General features: G+C 44.3%; 1 protein-coding gene across 3 annotated transcripts in view; it reads right to left on the bottom strand.

The window, feature by feature from the left end:
* Positions 1-15535, bottom strand: part of ARFGAP3 (ADP ribosylation factor GTPase activating protein 3) — a 752488-nt gene that overhangs the window by 315004 nt on the left and 421949 nt on the right. For all 3 annotated transcript variants that reach the window (XM_029600104.1, XM_029600102.1, XM_029600105.1), the window contains one exon: positions 2678-2809. In XM_029600104.1, coding sequence (XP_029455964.1) covers positions 2678-2809 — 132 coding nt within the window. The remainder of the gene's footprint in view (positions 1-2677; positions 2810-15535) is intronic.

The raw sequence follows: 15535 nt of genomic DNA, 5'->3' as shown, positions 1-15535 counted from the left end.
TTATCCACGTTTATTAGCCCCTTCAAAAAAATGAAGCAGATTTGTTAGGCAAGACTGCCCTTGGGTAAATCCATGTTGACTGTGTTCCATTAAAATATGTCTTTCTATATGATCTACGATTTTGATCTTTAGAATAGTTTCCACTATTTTTCCCAGCACTGAAGTCAGGCTTACTGGTCTATAGTTACCCGCATCACCCCTAGAGCCCTTTTTAAATATTGGGGTTACATTGGCCACTCTCCAGTCTTTAGGTACAATGGATGATTTTAATGATAGGTTACAAATTTTAACAGATCAGAAATTTCATTTTTGAGTTTCTTTAGTACCCTAGGATGCATACCATCTGGTCCAGGTGATTTGCTACTCTTTAGTTTGTCAATCTGGCCTACTACATCTTCCCGGTTCACAGTGATTTGGTTTAGTTCGTCTGACTCATCACCCTTGAAAACCATCTCCGGAACTGGTATCTCCCCAACATCCTCATTAGTAAACACGGAAGCAAAGAATTCATTTAGTTTTTCTGCAAATCGCCTTATCATCCCTAAGAGCCCCTTTAACCCCTCGGTCATCTAATGGTCCAACCGACTCTCTCACAGGTTTCTTGCTTCGGATATAAGTTTTTAAGTTGAGATTTTGTCTCTATGGCCAACTTCATTTCAAATTCTCTCTTTCGCCTGTCTTATCAATGTTTTACACTTAACTTGACAATGCTTATGTTTTATCCTATTTTCTTCAGATGGATCCTTCTTCCAATTTTTGAAGGATTTTTTTTTTGGCTAAAATAGCCTCTTTCACCTCACCTTTATCCACGACGGTAATCATTTTGCCTTCCTTCCACCTTTTTTAATGCGTGGAATACATCTGGACTGCGCCTCTAGGATTGTATTTTTAAACAATGTCCATGCTTTAACACAACCTTTAGAGCTGCACCTTTCATTTTTTTTCTATTTTCCTCATTTTACCAAAGTTTCCCTTTTGAAAGTTTAGTGTTAGAGCTGCAGATTTACTTATTGTCCCCCTTCCAGTTATTAGTTTAAATTTGATCATGTTATGATCACTGTTGCCAAGTGGCCCCACCACCATTACTTCTTTCACCAAATCTTGCGTTCCACTAAGAATTAAATCTAAAATAACTCCCTCCCTTGTTGGTTCTTGAACCAATTGCTCCATGAAGCAGTTATTTATTACACCCAGGAACTTTATGTCTCTAGCAAGTCCTGATGTTACATGTACCCAGTCAATATTGGGGTAATTGAAATCTCCCATTATTATTGCACTGCCAAATTGGTTTGCTTCCCTGATTTCTCTTAGCATTTCATCATCTGTCTGACCATTTTGTCCAGGTGGACGGTAGTATACTCCTATCACTATACTCTTACCCAACACACATGGGATTTCGATCCATATAGATTCTACTGAGCATTTAGTCTCTTGTATGATCTTTATCCTGTTGGACTCTATACCCTCCCGGAAATAAAGTGCCACCAAGTTGATCCTCCCTATCATTGCAGTATAATTTGTACCCTGATACAGCACTGTCCCATTGGTTATCCTCCTTCCACCAGGTCTCTGTGATGCCAATTATGTCGAGCTCATCATTTACTACTATACACTAACTCTACCATCTTACTTTTTAGACTTCTGGCATTGGCATACAGACATTTCAAAGTATGTTTTTTGTTTATATTAATAACCTGCTTTTCAGTTGTTAGGGATAATTTGGAAATCATTAGCTTCGGTGATTTTTTACATATAGGCACATGAGCTACGTCTTCTTTTATTGGAACCTCTCTGTTGGGATGTCCCAACTCTCCTATTTCATTAGTATTCTTCAAGGATACATTGCCCCGAAACATGCACTGCTGAGTGACTGTCTGCTTTGCCCCTTGTTCTAGTTTAAAAGCTGCTCTATCTCCTTTTTGAAAGTTAGTGCCACCACACACACAATATACAAAGATAAAAACTAAACAGGAGAAGACCAAAAAGATAAGAAAATGCTAAACATGGTGCTTCAGAGAACTGTTCCTCTTTTGACAAAAGAACCAAGGCTTCAACAAACTGACTACTGTGTAGTGGTGCATGATCTCTGAAAGAATTTCAGAACTTAAGAGTAGCTAATTGTTACATTTCAGGCTATACGGACCCAGTAGAAACCGTCCAAAACCATTTCATTGTTTTTCAGAAAGCACAAATTGACGTTTTAGTAATGCTTTTCAGCCACTGAAGCAGTGTTTTCAAAACATACTTCCATGTTCGGCTTCTTGATTAAATGATTTACAAGCACTGCACAGACTTCTAATATACAGGTATTACCTTTTTATTCTTTATGAGCAACAAAAACATTTCAAAAAAAGTTTACAAATGGTGGTTTGATTATTATGACCAATATAGCGGTAGAAATTTCAGACTTGATCAAGTAAACCTCTCAGTGTTATGAAGGTCCCTATACTTTTTCATAATGCCTTTTGTGGTTAATATTTAAATTTCAAAATTTATTATCCAAGTGTTTTTCTACATTTTTAGGCTATATGACCAGTCAGTATGTCTGCTTTGGATGCTTCTCTGTAGAGAAAGAATTGTTCACATGTTCAAAAATCTAAAGTATCAGCAGTCAATCTCACAGCCAACGGTTAAAAAACAATCTTAGGAACAGAAGAAAGTCAAATTAGTTACATACCTTCTATTGCCAAATCCCATACCAAGTCTCTCGGCCTCAGCTCTCTTTTTAGTACTCATATGTTTTAGTTTTTCTTCATCTTTTTTCATTTGTATTTCTAAATCCTTGTATGCCAGTCGTAAAGATGTTACACTATAAAAAAAATTCAAACCAAATGAAAATGCCTATATTTACAAATAAATTTTCCATTTTTACTCTGTGTGCATTGGTACCTCTTCCCAAGTGTTTACTGAACACACACACATTCTTATAAGAGACCCTTAGCAGTACAGTTGTAACAGGTTTTCAAGAAGTCTTCGGTAGCCTACACAGAGCAATCATGATTACAATCAGAGGACCACGGTCTCCTGCGATTCCAAGTTGCGGGAAAGGCCAAAAAATCCATTCCCTCCCACAGAATTGCTTATTCTCCATGGATTTGCTGCAGGAGACCAGGGACTAAGATACAAATAAGTAGGTCACTATTGTTGCTTATCTACCCTTAACACCTCACCCACATATGCCAATCTCAGCTTCCTTAAATCAAACCTTGCTCTTATCACAGTCCCAACCACGTGTAAAGCAAATGTTGCTTACCTGTAACAGGTGTTCTCAGAGGACAGCAGGATGTTAGTCCTCACATATGGGTGACATCACAGGATGGAGCCCAATCACGGAACACTTTTGTCAAAGTTTCCAGAACTTTGACTGGCCTCTGCTGGGCATGCCCAGCATGGCACTAACCCTGCAGCCAGCAGGGGTACCCCTTCAGTCTTAACCCAGCCTCTACTCCTTAACCCTGGCCGTCATGTGTACATAATATCATCTTTTTTCAAATATCTACCTAAGATTGTATTTTAAGCTTCACAAATTTTTTCACTTAAGTTTATTTAATTTAATTTTCGGATAAGTTAAATATCCAATATGTACAACATAATTTTCCTTGCTCGTTACTCTTCTCTTAAATATGTACTCTCTTATGTTATCTAGTTAAACTGCTATCAGCGTTCATTGTAATTTCCTTTCACAGTTACATGTAAACAGACATGTGTCCTACGAATGCCGGTATATAAAAAGCATTAATTAAATAAATAAATAAATAAATAAATAAAAGCTACAGGCAGTGCCAAAAAATAAAATAAAACGTTACGAACCCAACACCGCAGGGGGGCGGACGGGTTTCGTGAAGTCTAATATCCTGCTGTCCTGTGAGAACACCTGTTACAGGTAAGCAACATTTGCTTTCTCACATGACAAGCAGGATGGTAGTCCTCACATATGGGTGAGTACCGAGCTGAGGGTGTCCGAGAATGCACCAAATGTACCCAGGTGTGCAAAGCACTAGGACTGGGATAAAATTTGGCCGAAGGCATCCTGAACCCTAACGGACAGGCAGAAGGGTGTTGGTACGTCATGTTGTAAAGAGGTTACGAAGGACAGACTGGCCGAAGATGGAATCTTGTCTTCCGGCTTTGTTCAAGCAATAGTGGGCTGCAAAGGTGTGGAGAGAACTCCAGGTGGCAGCCCTGCAAATGTCAAAAAGCGGCACCGATCGTAGGTGTGCTACTGAAGTCGCCATGGCCCTCAAAGAGTGTGCTTTAACACGGTCTTGAAATGGAATGCCCGCTTGCTGATAGCAAAAGGATATGCAGTCCGCCAACCAGGAGGAGAGAGTCTGCTTACCCACAGGCTTCCCTAACTTGTTAGGGTGAAAAGAGACAAACAATTGAGTGCTTTTCCTGTGGGCAGATGTACGGTCTAGGTAGAATGCTAGAGCCCGTTTACAGTCAAGGGTATACAGAGCCCGCTCTCCTGGGTTGGAATGGGACCTGGGAAAAAAGGTAGGTAGTATGATGGATTTAGATAAAAATCCGAAACTACCTTGGGTAAGAATTTAGGGTGAGTGTGGAGTACTGCCCGGTCCTGCAGAAGTTTAGTGTAATGCGGATAGGTAACTAGGGCCTGTAATTCACTAACTCTGTGAGCTGAAGTGATTGCCAAAAGGAAAATCACTTTCCATGTGAGATATCGAAGTTCACAGGAGTGAAGAGGCTCGAATGGTGGTTTCATGAGCCGACCCAAAACCAGGTAAAGGTCCCAAGAAGGGGCCGGAGGACGCAGTGGAGGCTTGAGGTGAAGCAAGCCCTTAAAAAACGCATTATAAGGGGTTGTACTGATATAGGAACATCCCCGACACCTTTATGGAAGGCAGCTACCGCACTGACATGCATTCTGATGGAAGAAGTTTTTAGACCTGACTAAGAAGAGCCAGAGATAGTCCAAAAACTTCGTGATTGAACAGGTAAAGGGGTCAAGGGACTGAGAAGAGCACTATGACGTAAATCTGTTCCATTTGTAAGAGTAAGATTTTCTTGTGCAAGGCTTCCATGAAGCAATCTAGACACGGGAAACTGGTTCAGAAAGGTTGAGTGGCTGAAGGATTAACCTTTCAACATCCATGCCGTCAGGGACAAGGCTTGAGGATTGGGGTGGCAGAGGCACCCATCGTTTTGAGTAATCAGAAGCGGGTCCTTTCCCAAGGGAATGTGCCTGTGAATGGAGAGATCCTGAAGTATTGGAAATCACACTTGGCATGGCCAGTGAGGTGCTATCAGGATCATGGTTCCCTTGTCCTGACGTAACTTCATGAGAGTCTTCGAGAGAAGAGGAAGTGGAGGGAATGCATAGAGCAGACCGGTTGTCCACGAGAGGGAGAATGTGTCTCTGGGCTGACAGTGTTTGCTGCGAATGAGAGAGCATAAGTTCTCTACTTTGCGGATTTGAGGAGACGCAAAGAGGTCTATTTGAGGACATCCCCATTGTTGGAAGATGGAATTCGCTACTGAGGGGTTGAGAGACCACTCGTGCGGTTGAAAGATGCGACTCAGCTTGTCTTCCAACACATTGTCCACTCCCGGTAACCAGGTGGCCCTGAGGTACATGGAATGGGAGAGAGCTGCCGCCCATATCTGTGCAGCTTCCTGACACAGAAGGAAGGAGCCCGTGCGTCCCTGTTTGTTGATGTACCACATGGCCACCTGGTTGTCCTTTTGGATCAGGATAACTTGATTTGAGAGGCGATCCTGAAATGCCCTGAAAGCATATCTGATTGCTTGAAGCTCCAGGAAATTTATTTGGTGTTTGGCTTCCTCTGGAGACCAAGATCCTTGTGTCTGCAGATTGGCCACATGAGCTCCCCATCTGAGGTTGGAAGCATCGGTGGTGAGAGTTAATTGAGGGTCTGCAGCTTGAAAGGTCAAGCCTTGGAGGAGATTGTTCTGATTTCGCCACCAGGCAAGAGACTGATAGAGTGAGTCACGTGGACAATGGTCGACAGGGGCTGAATGCTTTGAGTCCACTGTGACCGTAGAGTCCACTGCATGACTCTCATGGCCAAATGGGCCACTGGTGTGACTTGCACTGAGAACACCATGTGTCCCAGAAGGATGAGAAAGTGGCGTGCAATTGCGGAATGCTGAGACTGCAGCTGGTGTGCCAGAGACACGAGAGTGAGAGCTCGCTGTCGAGGTAGAAAAGCCTTTGCCTGCAAGGTGTCCAAGTCTGCCCCAATGAATGACAAGGTTTGAGATGGGACTAAAGAGGATTTGTCGTAGTTGACGAGAAATCCTAATGAAATTAGAGTGTGTAAGGTTAGATTGAGGGACGACAGAGCAGCTTGCTGAGTGGGAGCCCTGACTAATCAATCGTCTAGATAGGGGAAGACGTGAACACCCTGAGTTCTTAGGAAGGCTGCAACCACTACAAGGCATTTCGTGAAGACTCGTGGCGCAGATGCCAGGCCGAATAGAAGCACTCTGTACTGGTAGTGCTTGGGGCCTACGAGAAACCTCAGGTATTTGCAATGAGATTGGGTTTCGCAATATGAGTGTATGCGTCCTGGAGGTGGAGAGAGCAGAGCCAGTCTATCTCTTTGAAGAAGAGGAAGAAGTGAGCCTAAGGTTACCATCTTGAACTTCTCTCGCTGGAGGTACTCCCGATGTTTTGGGGATTAGAAAGTACCAGGAATAGAATCCTAGGCCGTGCTGAGTGGGGTATGGGTTCTATTGCCTTGGACTGGAGAAGGAGGGAGACCTCCTGATCCAGAAGGGTGGAGTGGTAGGATGCTCTCCACGTCGGTAGAGGTGAGGAGTCCGGTGGCACGGAGAAAAAGTTCAGATGGTAACCTTGAGCAATTATCGCCAGTACCCATTGGTCTGAGGTGATTTTGTGCCATATGTTGAAGTGGCACAATCGACCTCCCACCGGTATGTGAGGCAATGGAAGCTGGCTGCTGCTCTCTAGGTAGAAGTCAAAAACCTGAAGCAGGACCTGGTTGAGGAGCTGCTTGCGGTTTTTGTTTCTGTGTCTGACGAGACTGGGCTTTTTGAAAAGGTCTCGTGGAATGGGATCTGGCTGGTGTCGGGTAGGACTTCTTCGGGCGGAAGAATGACTTTTTAGAGTCCTTTCGGAAGGGCTGTTTTGAAGAATAGTCAGAAGGTATCAGAGAGCTGTCTTAGAGTCTCATGATGGTCCCTAAGTTCCACCACTGTCCGTTGAATCTGTTCTCCGAACAGATTATCTCCTACACAAAATCTCCTTCCAAAATGATAAAGGGAATGGAACAGCTCCCCTATGAGGAAAGACTAAAGAGGTTAGGACTTTTCAGCTTGGAGAAGAGACGCCTGAGGGGGGATATGATAGAGGTGTTTAAAATCATGAGAGGTCTAGAACGGGTAGATGTGAATCGGTTTTTTACTCTTTCGGATAATAGAAAGACTAGGGGGCACTCCATGAAGTTAGAATGTGGCACATTTAAAACTAATCGGAGAAAGTTCTTTTTTATTCATTGCACAATTAAACTCTGGAATTTGTTGCCAAAGGATGTGGTCAGTGCAGTTAGTATAGCTGTGTTTAAAAAAGGATTGGATAAGTTCTTGGAGAAGAAGTCCATTACCTGCTATTAATTAAGTTGACTTAGATAACCACTGCTATTACTAGCAACAGTAACATGGAATAGACTTAGTTTTTGGGTACTTGCCAGGTTCTTATGGCCTGGATTGGCCACTGTTGGAAACAGGATGCTGGGCTTGATGGACCAGTATGGCATGTTCTTGTGCACTTACACAGGGTAGGTTCAGATAACCTTTCTTGTACCTCAGGGCGAAGGTCAGAAGACTTGAGCCAGGCCCATCTCCTTGCCGAAATAGCTGCTGCAGATACTCTAGTAGCAGTATCAAAGATATCATAGGATGATCTGATCTCATGCTTGCCTGCCTCAAACCCTTTGTTTACTAGGGTTTGGAGTTGCTCTTGAAATTGATGAGGCAGGGAGTCTGTTAAATCTTGTATCTGCTTAAAAATGACCCTATTATATTGGGTCATATAGAGCTGATAAGCGGCATTTCGGGAGATGAGCATTGATCCTTGGAAGACACGGCGACCAATGTCATCTAGAAACTTATGTTCCTTCCCAGGAGGAAAAGAAGTGTGAGGCTTTGATCTTCTGGCTCTTTACTGTGCGGATTCAACCACTACAGACTGGTGATCCAATTGAGGTTTTTGAAAACCTGGAGCTGACTGCACCAAATAAGTAGTGTCAACTTTTCTGTGGACTGGAGCAATGGAGCCAGGATGTTCCCAGTTTTTCTTGAGGAGATAGTGAAGAACCTGGTGGATAGGGATGGAGGTTATTTCCTTGGGAGCATCCAGGAATTGAAGCAACTCCATCATCTGATGTCTATCATCCTGTTCAGTCTGTAATTGGAAGGTAACCAATTCAGACATTTCCTTCACAAAATTTATAAAGGAAAGGTCCTCTGGAGGAGAACACTTTCAGTGGGTGAAGGAGGTGAAGGCAAATCATCAGTGTCTCGGGAGGAATCATCAGTCCAGGTATCATAGGGATCAGTACCTGCCCCTCTAGGAGCTAGAGGGGGACGGGGTGGTGGGATATCCGAGAGTCCTGGTCTAGGCTCCGAAGGAGTCGAAGGAATAGGTGGAGGCACCGATGAAGGCATTGAAGACACTGGCACAGGCATCAATGGCATCGATGGATGGCACAGTGGTGCCGACGGGCGTATCAGCACCAATGGTTGGATCGATGGCGAGGGACATATCAGCATCGATGGCTGAGGCAGAACTCCCGATGGAAGAATGCGGAACGGTGTTTCTCCTCCCGATGACAAAGTAAGCGGGGAGGGCACCGGAGCCATCAGTGACCCGGGGTCCATCGGTGGAAAAGCGGCTATGAGCGCTTCCATCCTGGAGAGCAGTGGTGCCAATGCTGCTGGAATCGGATCGGTTTCTAGATGCCATTGGTCGCCATGTCTTCCAAGGATCAATGCTCATCTCCTGAATTGCCGCTTATCAGCTCTATATGACCCAATATAATAGGGTCATTTTTAAGCAGATACAAGATTTAACAGACTCTTTAGTGGTTCCACAATTGGTAGCGGTGTCGGTGCCGGAGAACCTGAAGTCGTTGCATCGCCTTGTCAATGGCCTCCTGAACCATCCGGTCCAGTACTTCTCGGAGACCTGGAGCAAGCAGCCCCGGCTCCGGAACAGAAGAAGGAGGCAGAGGCATAGCCGGAGGGACCACCGTTAAAGGCGGAGTCACGGCTCCCGATATCCTGTCGGGTGAGGGTTGCCTCAGTGACCCGGTTGCCGAAAAGGTCGGTGCCTTTTCTGGACAGGGTTTCTTTGACGGCAGCTCGGACGATGGCGAGGTTGATGATTTTGCTCCCTCGATGGTCCAAGATGTTGATGGCGACGTTTGTCTCTACGATCCCCTCAGTACTGAGGGGGAGTAGAGGGTGTCGAAGGCCAAGATGTCGTCGACGCCGGATGGTCACCGGTCGGTGGTTGATGCTGACGCGAAGTTGATGGAGCCGGTTCTGATGACGTCCATGCAATGGACGGAGTCGGGGTTTGAGCACGGAAGAGAAGTTCCATCTTCTCCATTCTGGCCTTGCGACCTTTTGGTGTCATTAGGGCACATTTGGTGCAGGTCAAGACATCGTGCTCTCGTCCAAGACACATTACCCAGATTTTATGGGGGTCTGTGACGGACATGGTGCAATTACATCCGGGCACAGACGGAACCTCAACGCCATGGAAAAGATTTAGCTGTGGTACGGTCGACGGCCAGTAGGCCGCGAGGGCCAAACTCGACTGTAATAGACAGAAAAACTGGTAAAACCTTACCGGAGTACCGCGGCTTGGAAAAGTTAAAGGAGGGACCCTTGTGGGGCAAATTAACTTTTAGTAATTCTGTGAGGAAAATTCCTGTCAGGAATCTCTGCAGAGCTCCTTAACTGCAAGGCTACTGCTGCATGATAAAAAGAAGACTGAAGGGGGACCCCTGCTGGCTGCAGGGTTAGTGCCATGCTGGGCATGCCCAGCAGGGGCCAGTCAAAGTTCTGGAAACTTTGACAAAAGTGTTCCATGATTGGGCTCCATCCTGTGATGTCATCCATATGTGAGGACTACCATCCTGCTTGTCCTGTAAGAAATAGTGTTACAATGCTGTCCTTCCATCCAGGGCCAGCTCTAGCCTAACTGGCACTCTGTACAAAGAATGAAACTGGCACCTCCCCCATTCTTTCACAGCAGCTCGAGCACAGCACTCCCTACTTCAACAGAGGTGGTGGCTCCAGCACAATATACTTATCCCTTTCCCCAACTATCTGCCCAGCATTAGTATCACCACCATACCTATTTTCTGACCCAAAATATTCCCTTCTTTCTCTTCTCCCATCCTCCAGGTTGATCCTTCACCTACAATCCACAGACAGAAGCTTTCTTCCTCCTGCACACTATTTTTGTGTCTCCTGTCTGCAGGAAGGAAGGAACAGCAGTGCCCCCTTTAGTATAGTGCCCTGTAAAGTCGCACAGCCCTGTCTTTATCACTCTGCTGGTAGGCTATTTCAAGTACACTCTCTTCTTCCTCTCTGGTTCTTACAATTCCCATACTTAATCCTGCACCTAAACCACCTCCCATGTTTTACCCCAAAGCTTTGCAATAATAAACGGGCCGATTCAGTAAAGTTGCGGGAAACGGGCGAATGCCCACTCTCCCGGCGCATGCACAGGCCACTCTCCTGTGCGCGTGATTCAGGGAGGAAGAAGATGCAAATTAGGGCCCGCTGTATAAAGAGGCGCTAGGGACACTAGCACGTCCCTAGCGCCTCCTTTCTGACAGGAGCAGCAGCTGACAGCAGGTTTGACAGCCGACGCTCAATTTTTCCGGCGTCGGTTCTCAAATCTGCTGATAGCCACGGGTTCGGAAAACGGACGCCGGCTAAATTGAGCGTCAGTCTTCCGACCTGTGGGCCGCCGGCTGATTAAAAAAAAATTTTTTTTTAATTTTTGATTTTTTTTAAATTTTTGATTTTTTTAAAATTTTGGGGCCTCTGATTTAATATCGCTATGATCGCAGTTTTTTCTGCTTTTCTGTACAGTTTCCGGTGCTGAAAGAAATAAACACCAGCCTTTGGGCAGGCATTAATTTCTGAAAGTAAAATGTATTGCTTGGCTGCACATTTTACTTTCTGTATCACTTGGGAATAACTAATAGGGCCATTAACATGCATTTGCATGTTGTGGGCGCTATTAGTTTCGGGAGGTTGGACGCGCCATTAGACGGGCCATTAGAAGTGAGCGTCCACTTGTAGTGGTGGTTGCAAGTAGATCATCTCAGGAAGGGAATTTTCTTTGAGATTTCGGAACGGTTAGTGCTCAGGACAGATGAGAGCCTTCAGGGTTGGGGGTTTCACTGTCAGGAGTTGCTGGAACGCTGAGGAGCATCAGTGGAGCATCAATTGATTGGAAGCACGTGCAGTTTGGCTCGTGTGTTTGAGTTTCGCTCAGTGTCTAGAGGCTCGGGTAGTCAGGATAATATCGGACGTTGCATTGATGGTGGTTTATAATCATCAGGGCAAAACCAAGAGCCATCAAGTGTTGGAGGGGATAGATACGCTCATGGTATGGGCAGAGAAAAATTTTCTGGACACATCCGCCTCCCACATTTCCAGAAAGGACAATGTAAGGGCCAACTTTCTAAGCAGACAGAGCTTGAACCCAAGAGAGTGGGAGTTATTGGATGATGCCTTTCAACACATAGTTGTACGCTGGGGTCACCAGTCTCTGGATTTGCTGGTGACCTCAACCACCGCAAACGTTCCACAGTTCTTCAGACGCAGAAGAGACCCGAAAGCTCTGGGTATCAATGCTCTCGTTCAGGCGTGACTGTGGTTTAGGGTACTATATGCCTTCCCGTCATGGCAGAATTGTTCGAAAGATTGTAAGCTAAAATGAAACAGTCATTCTGGTGGCTCAGGATTTGCCCTGGAGGCTGTGGTGTATTGAGGCAGCTGATGGGTAGTCCTCTTAGGCTGCCACCTTGGAAGGATATGTTGCGGCAGGGACCCATTCTACATGATCCAGGTTTATTTTGTCTTATGGTTTGGCCCTTGAGAGGGCTCAGTTTTTAAAGCATGGTTATTCTGCTCTAGTGATTTTCACTTTGCTCTGGGCTAGAAAATTTTCTACTTCTCTAGCTTATGTTAGAGTTTGGAGAGTTTTAGAGACTTGGTGTGAGGAGCGAGGTTCTCAGCCTCTCTGTGGAAATTACATTAATTTAAGAATTTTTGCAGGAAGGCTTGCTTAAAGACTTGGCACTTAACACATTGAAGGTTCAAATGGCAGCTCTTGCTTGTTGTAGGGGCAAGTCAATAGTGGAGCTTTGTCTTCCCATCCGCTTGTGTCCTGGCTTTTGAAGAGAGTTAAGCATCTTCATCCTCTGTTGTGGCTGTCAGTGCCTTTGTGGAACCTTAATCTGGTCTTGGATTCTTGGCAGGTCCTAACTTTCGACAGCTACATAGTCTTTCCTTAAAGCTACTTACCTTGACAGTTTTTCTAGTGGCAATCTGTTCAGTATGTCAGATTTCAGAGCTGCAGGCTCTTTCTTGACATGAGTCGTTTCTGTGTGTGACCCCGGAGGTGGTACAGCTTTGGACTGTACTTTCTTTTTTGCCGAAAGTGGCTTCAGAGTTTCATTTGAATCAGTCTATTTCCCGCCCTCCTGGACAGGAATAGAAATGAATGTGAATATTGTCTCTTTTGTGCTTTGGTTGTCAAGCAGCATCTGATTCAGTACTTGGAGGTTATTAACCCTGTCAGGAAGTCTGATCGACTGTTTATGCTCAATGGTTGCAGTAAACAAAATGAACCAGTGATGCAGGCAACTATAGCCCATTAGGTTAAGGAAGTCATTACAGCTGCCTATGTGGATGCTGGGATTCCTGTGCTAAAGCAGGTCAGACTGCATTCCACAGAGGCTCAGGCAATGATATGGGCTAGATTAGATTGTCTCCTTTGATACTGGCAAGTAGTGATGTGGTCTTTACACACCTTTTCCAAGCATTACCGTTTGGATTTTCTGGCACAGGAGGACGCAGCCCTTGCACATGTGGTGTTGACTGGACTGCAGGCAGCCTCCTGCCCTGTTCGGGAGTAGCTTTGGTACATCCCACTGAGTGCAGAGGAAGGAGAAATTGCAACTTACCTGATAATTTCCTTTCCTCTAAGGAAGGCAAGCCAATCCACATCCTGCCCTCGGCATCCGACTTGCCTTTTAGTTTGTCCTTATATGTGGATGACTCAGAGTGGTGTTTCTGTTTATTCATTGAAGGCCTGATAAGTGTTACAACCAGCCCGTAAGGTTGGTAGATATTACTTATTTTACCTATGCTCAGTGTTCTGAATTAAGAACATAAGAAAATGCCATACTGGGTCAGACCAAGGGTCCATCAAGCCCAGCATCCTGTTTCCAACAGTGGCCAATCCAGGCCATAGGAACCTGGCAAGTACCCAAAAACTAAGTCTATTCCATGTTACCATTGCTAATGGCAGTGGCTATTCTCTAAGTGAACTTAATAGCAGGTAATGGACTTCTCCTCCAAGAACTTATCCAATCCTTTTTTAAACACAGCTATACTAACTGCACTAACCACATCCTCTGGCAACAAATTCCAGAGTTTAATTGTGCGTTGAGTAAAGAAGAACTTTCTCCAATTAGTTTTAAATGTGCCCCATGGGATTAGTTATAAGCATGAGTGGTTGACTGTTAATAGTCATGTTCAAGTATAATCAATTTGGCCTTTCCAGAGTATACTGGTGGGCTGTTGTCAGGGCAGGGCTATATGTCTATGATATCAGCTTTATTCTCTCCATCTGCTGGTAGAATGGATTGGCCTGCCTTCCTTAGATGAAAGGAAATTATCAGGTAAGTAGTAATTTCTTCTTTTTTTCCCCATTTCAGTTGTTTCAGTTAGACATAAGTCTCATTATAGGAGGAAATTTTAAAAAAATGCTGTATCTAGCATTTACACTGCTAAAGTTGTGAACTTTATTTCCTTCTTCCAATTATTGTATTGAGATGATTATCTGTTCTTTGTTAGCATGCTAGAACTGCTCAGCTTCTATTCTTTCAACCCTTTACCACCAGATGGCAGTTTTCATTAACATAAGAGGTTACCTCAGCATGTATTTGAAGATACTGACTGTACCACAAAAAAAGCAAGAAGTCAAAGGGAGTATATCCAAACAGATCAGAAAAATAGCACTCTGCAAAGATTAAACACCTGTCAGATGTCATATTCACTTTATAAAAAGGAGGAAAAAGACTTCATAAGGCTACAAATGGTCCGAATAAATTCTTACTCGGCTTGAAAATCATTAGTCTAAAAAAAAAAAAAAAAAAGCCTTTTTTTTTTTACAGTTATATGTGAAAAAATTTCAATAGTGAAAAACTTAAGTCCAATTTTTTTAAATTCCCCCCCCCCCCCATGATAATGACTCGATGTGACCCATGTTTCACCCTGAAGGCTCCACCAAGAGCCAGCTTTAGACAAAGAGGAAAAAAATGGAATCATTCAGAAAACAGTTTCTAAATAGAATAACTTGACAGATGTATACTTAAATCATATACATTTTTTTCAATGATGGAACATCTATAGCCTCTCTGAATGTAAAATGTGGCTCACAAATGCAGCTTCACTTGTATACACACTTTATGGTGCTAAGAACCAATCATTGAAACATGACCCAATCCAATCAACATATCTGGTGAACTTTATAATAAAAAAAAAAAAAAAAGCCAGTCACAATGAACTAATGTCCATTTACAAAAATGAATGCCATTCTATATTGGAGTTTAAGCCTGCTGGTTCCAGTGTATTCAGTATGAGTCTTTGTTCTTGATTTCAGATCACAATCTCCATCTTTTATTTTTAGATAGAGGATTAAAAAGTAGTGATCATTAAAGCAATGAAAATTATCCAAGTAATAGGAGTCTCCTGTTTATTTAATAAACTTCTGTGTTAAAAAATAAGTGTAAATAGTTCTTTCCTATGTTCAGGGCCGGTGCAAGGGGATTTGGCGCCCTAGGCGAGCCTTCTCCCTTGCGCCCCCCCGTTGCGCCGCCACCCCCCGGTCTTGGCCCCGATTCCTACCTCATTCTCGATCACGCCCGCTCACTGTGCGGTTTTCTGGGTCGCAAGCAGGTTGGGCACTGCTTGTGGCCCGCCAAATCTCCACTCCTCTTTGCCATCGCTTGCGGCCCCATATGACTCGCACCCAGTGGCGCACCAAGGGTCTCCGGCATCCAGGGGCCAATGCATGTGTGTGCCTCTCCAGCATCCCCCCTTAATCCTTTTTGTACTAATGTTTAAGGTCACAGAAAATCAGTGGCGTCTCTAGACAGAAGAATTTGGGGGGGAAGCCAAAATGACATTTCTTCATCACACCCACCTCTAAAGGTGGGTGTGATGAAGAAATGCTTTAAAATTGGTTATAAAAAAAAGTGTTAATAAAGTC

This window comes from Rhinatrema bivittatum, chromosome 4 (assembly GCF_901001135.1).
Source record: "Rhinatrema bivittatum chromosome 4, aRhiBiv1.1, whole genome shotgun sequence".
Taxonomy (NCBI): Eukaryota; Metazoa; Chordata; class Amphibia; order Gymnophiona; family Rhinatrematidae; genus Rhinatrema; species Rhinatrema bivittatum.
Note: the sequence above shows the minus strand (reverse complement) of the source record. Positions and strands in the feature narration are given on the sequence as shown.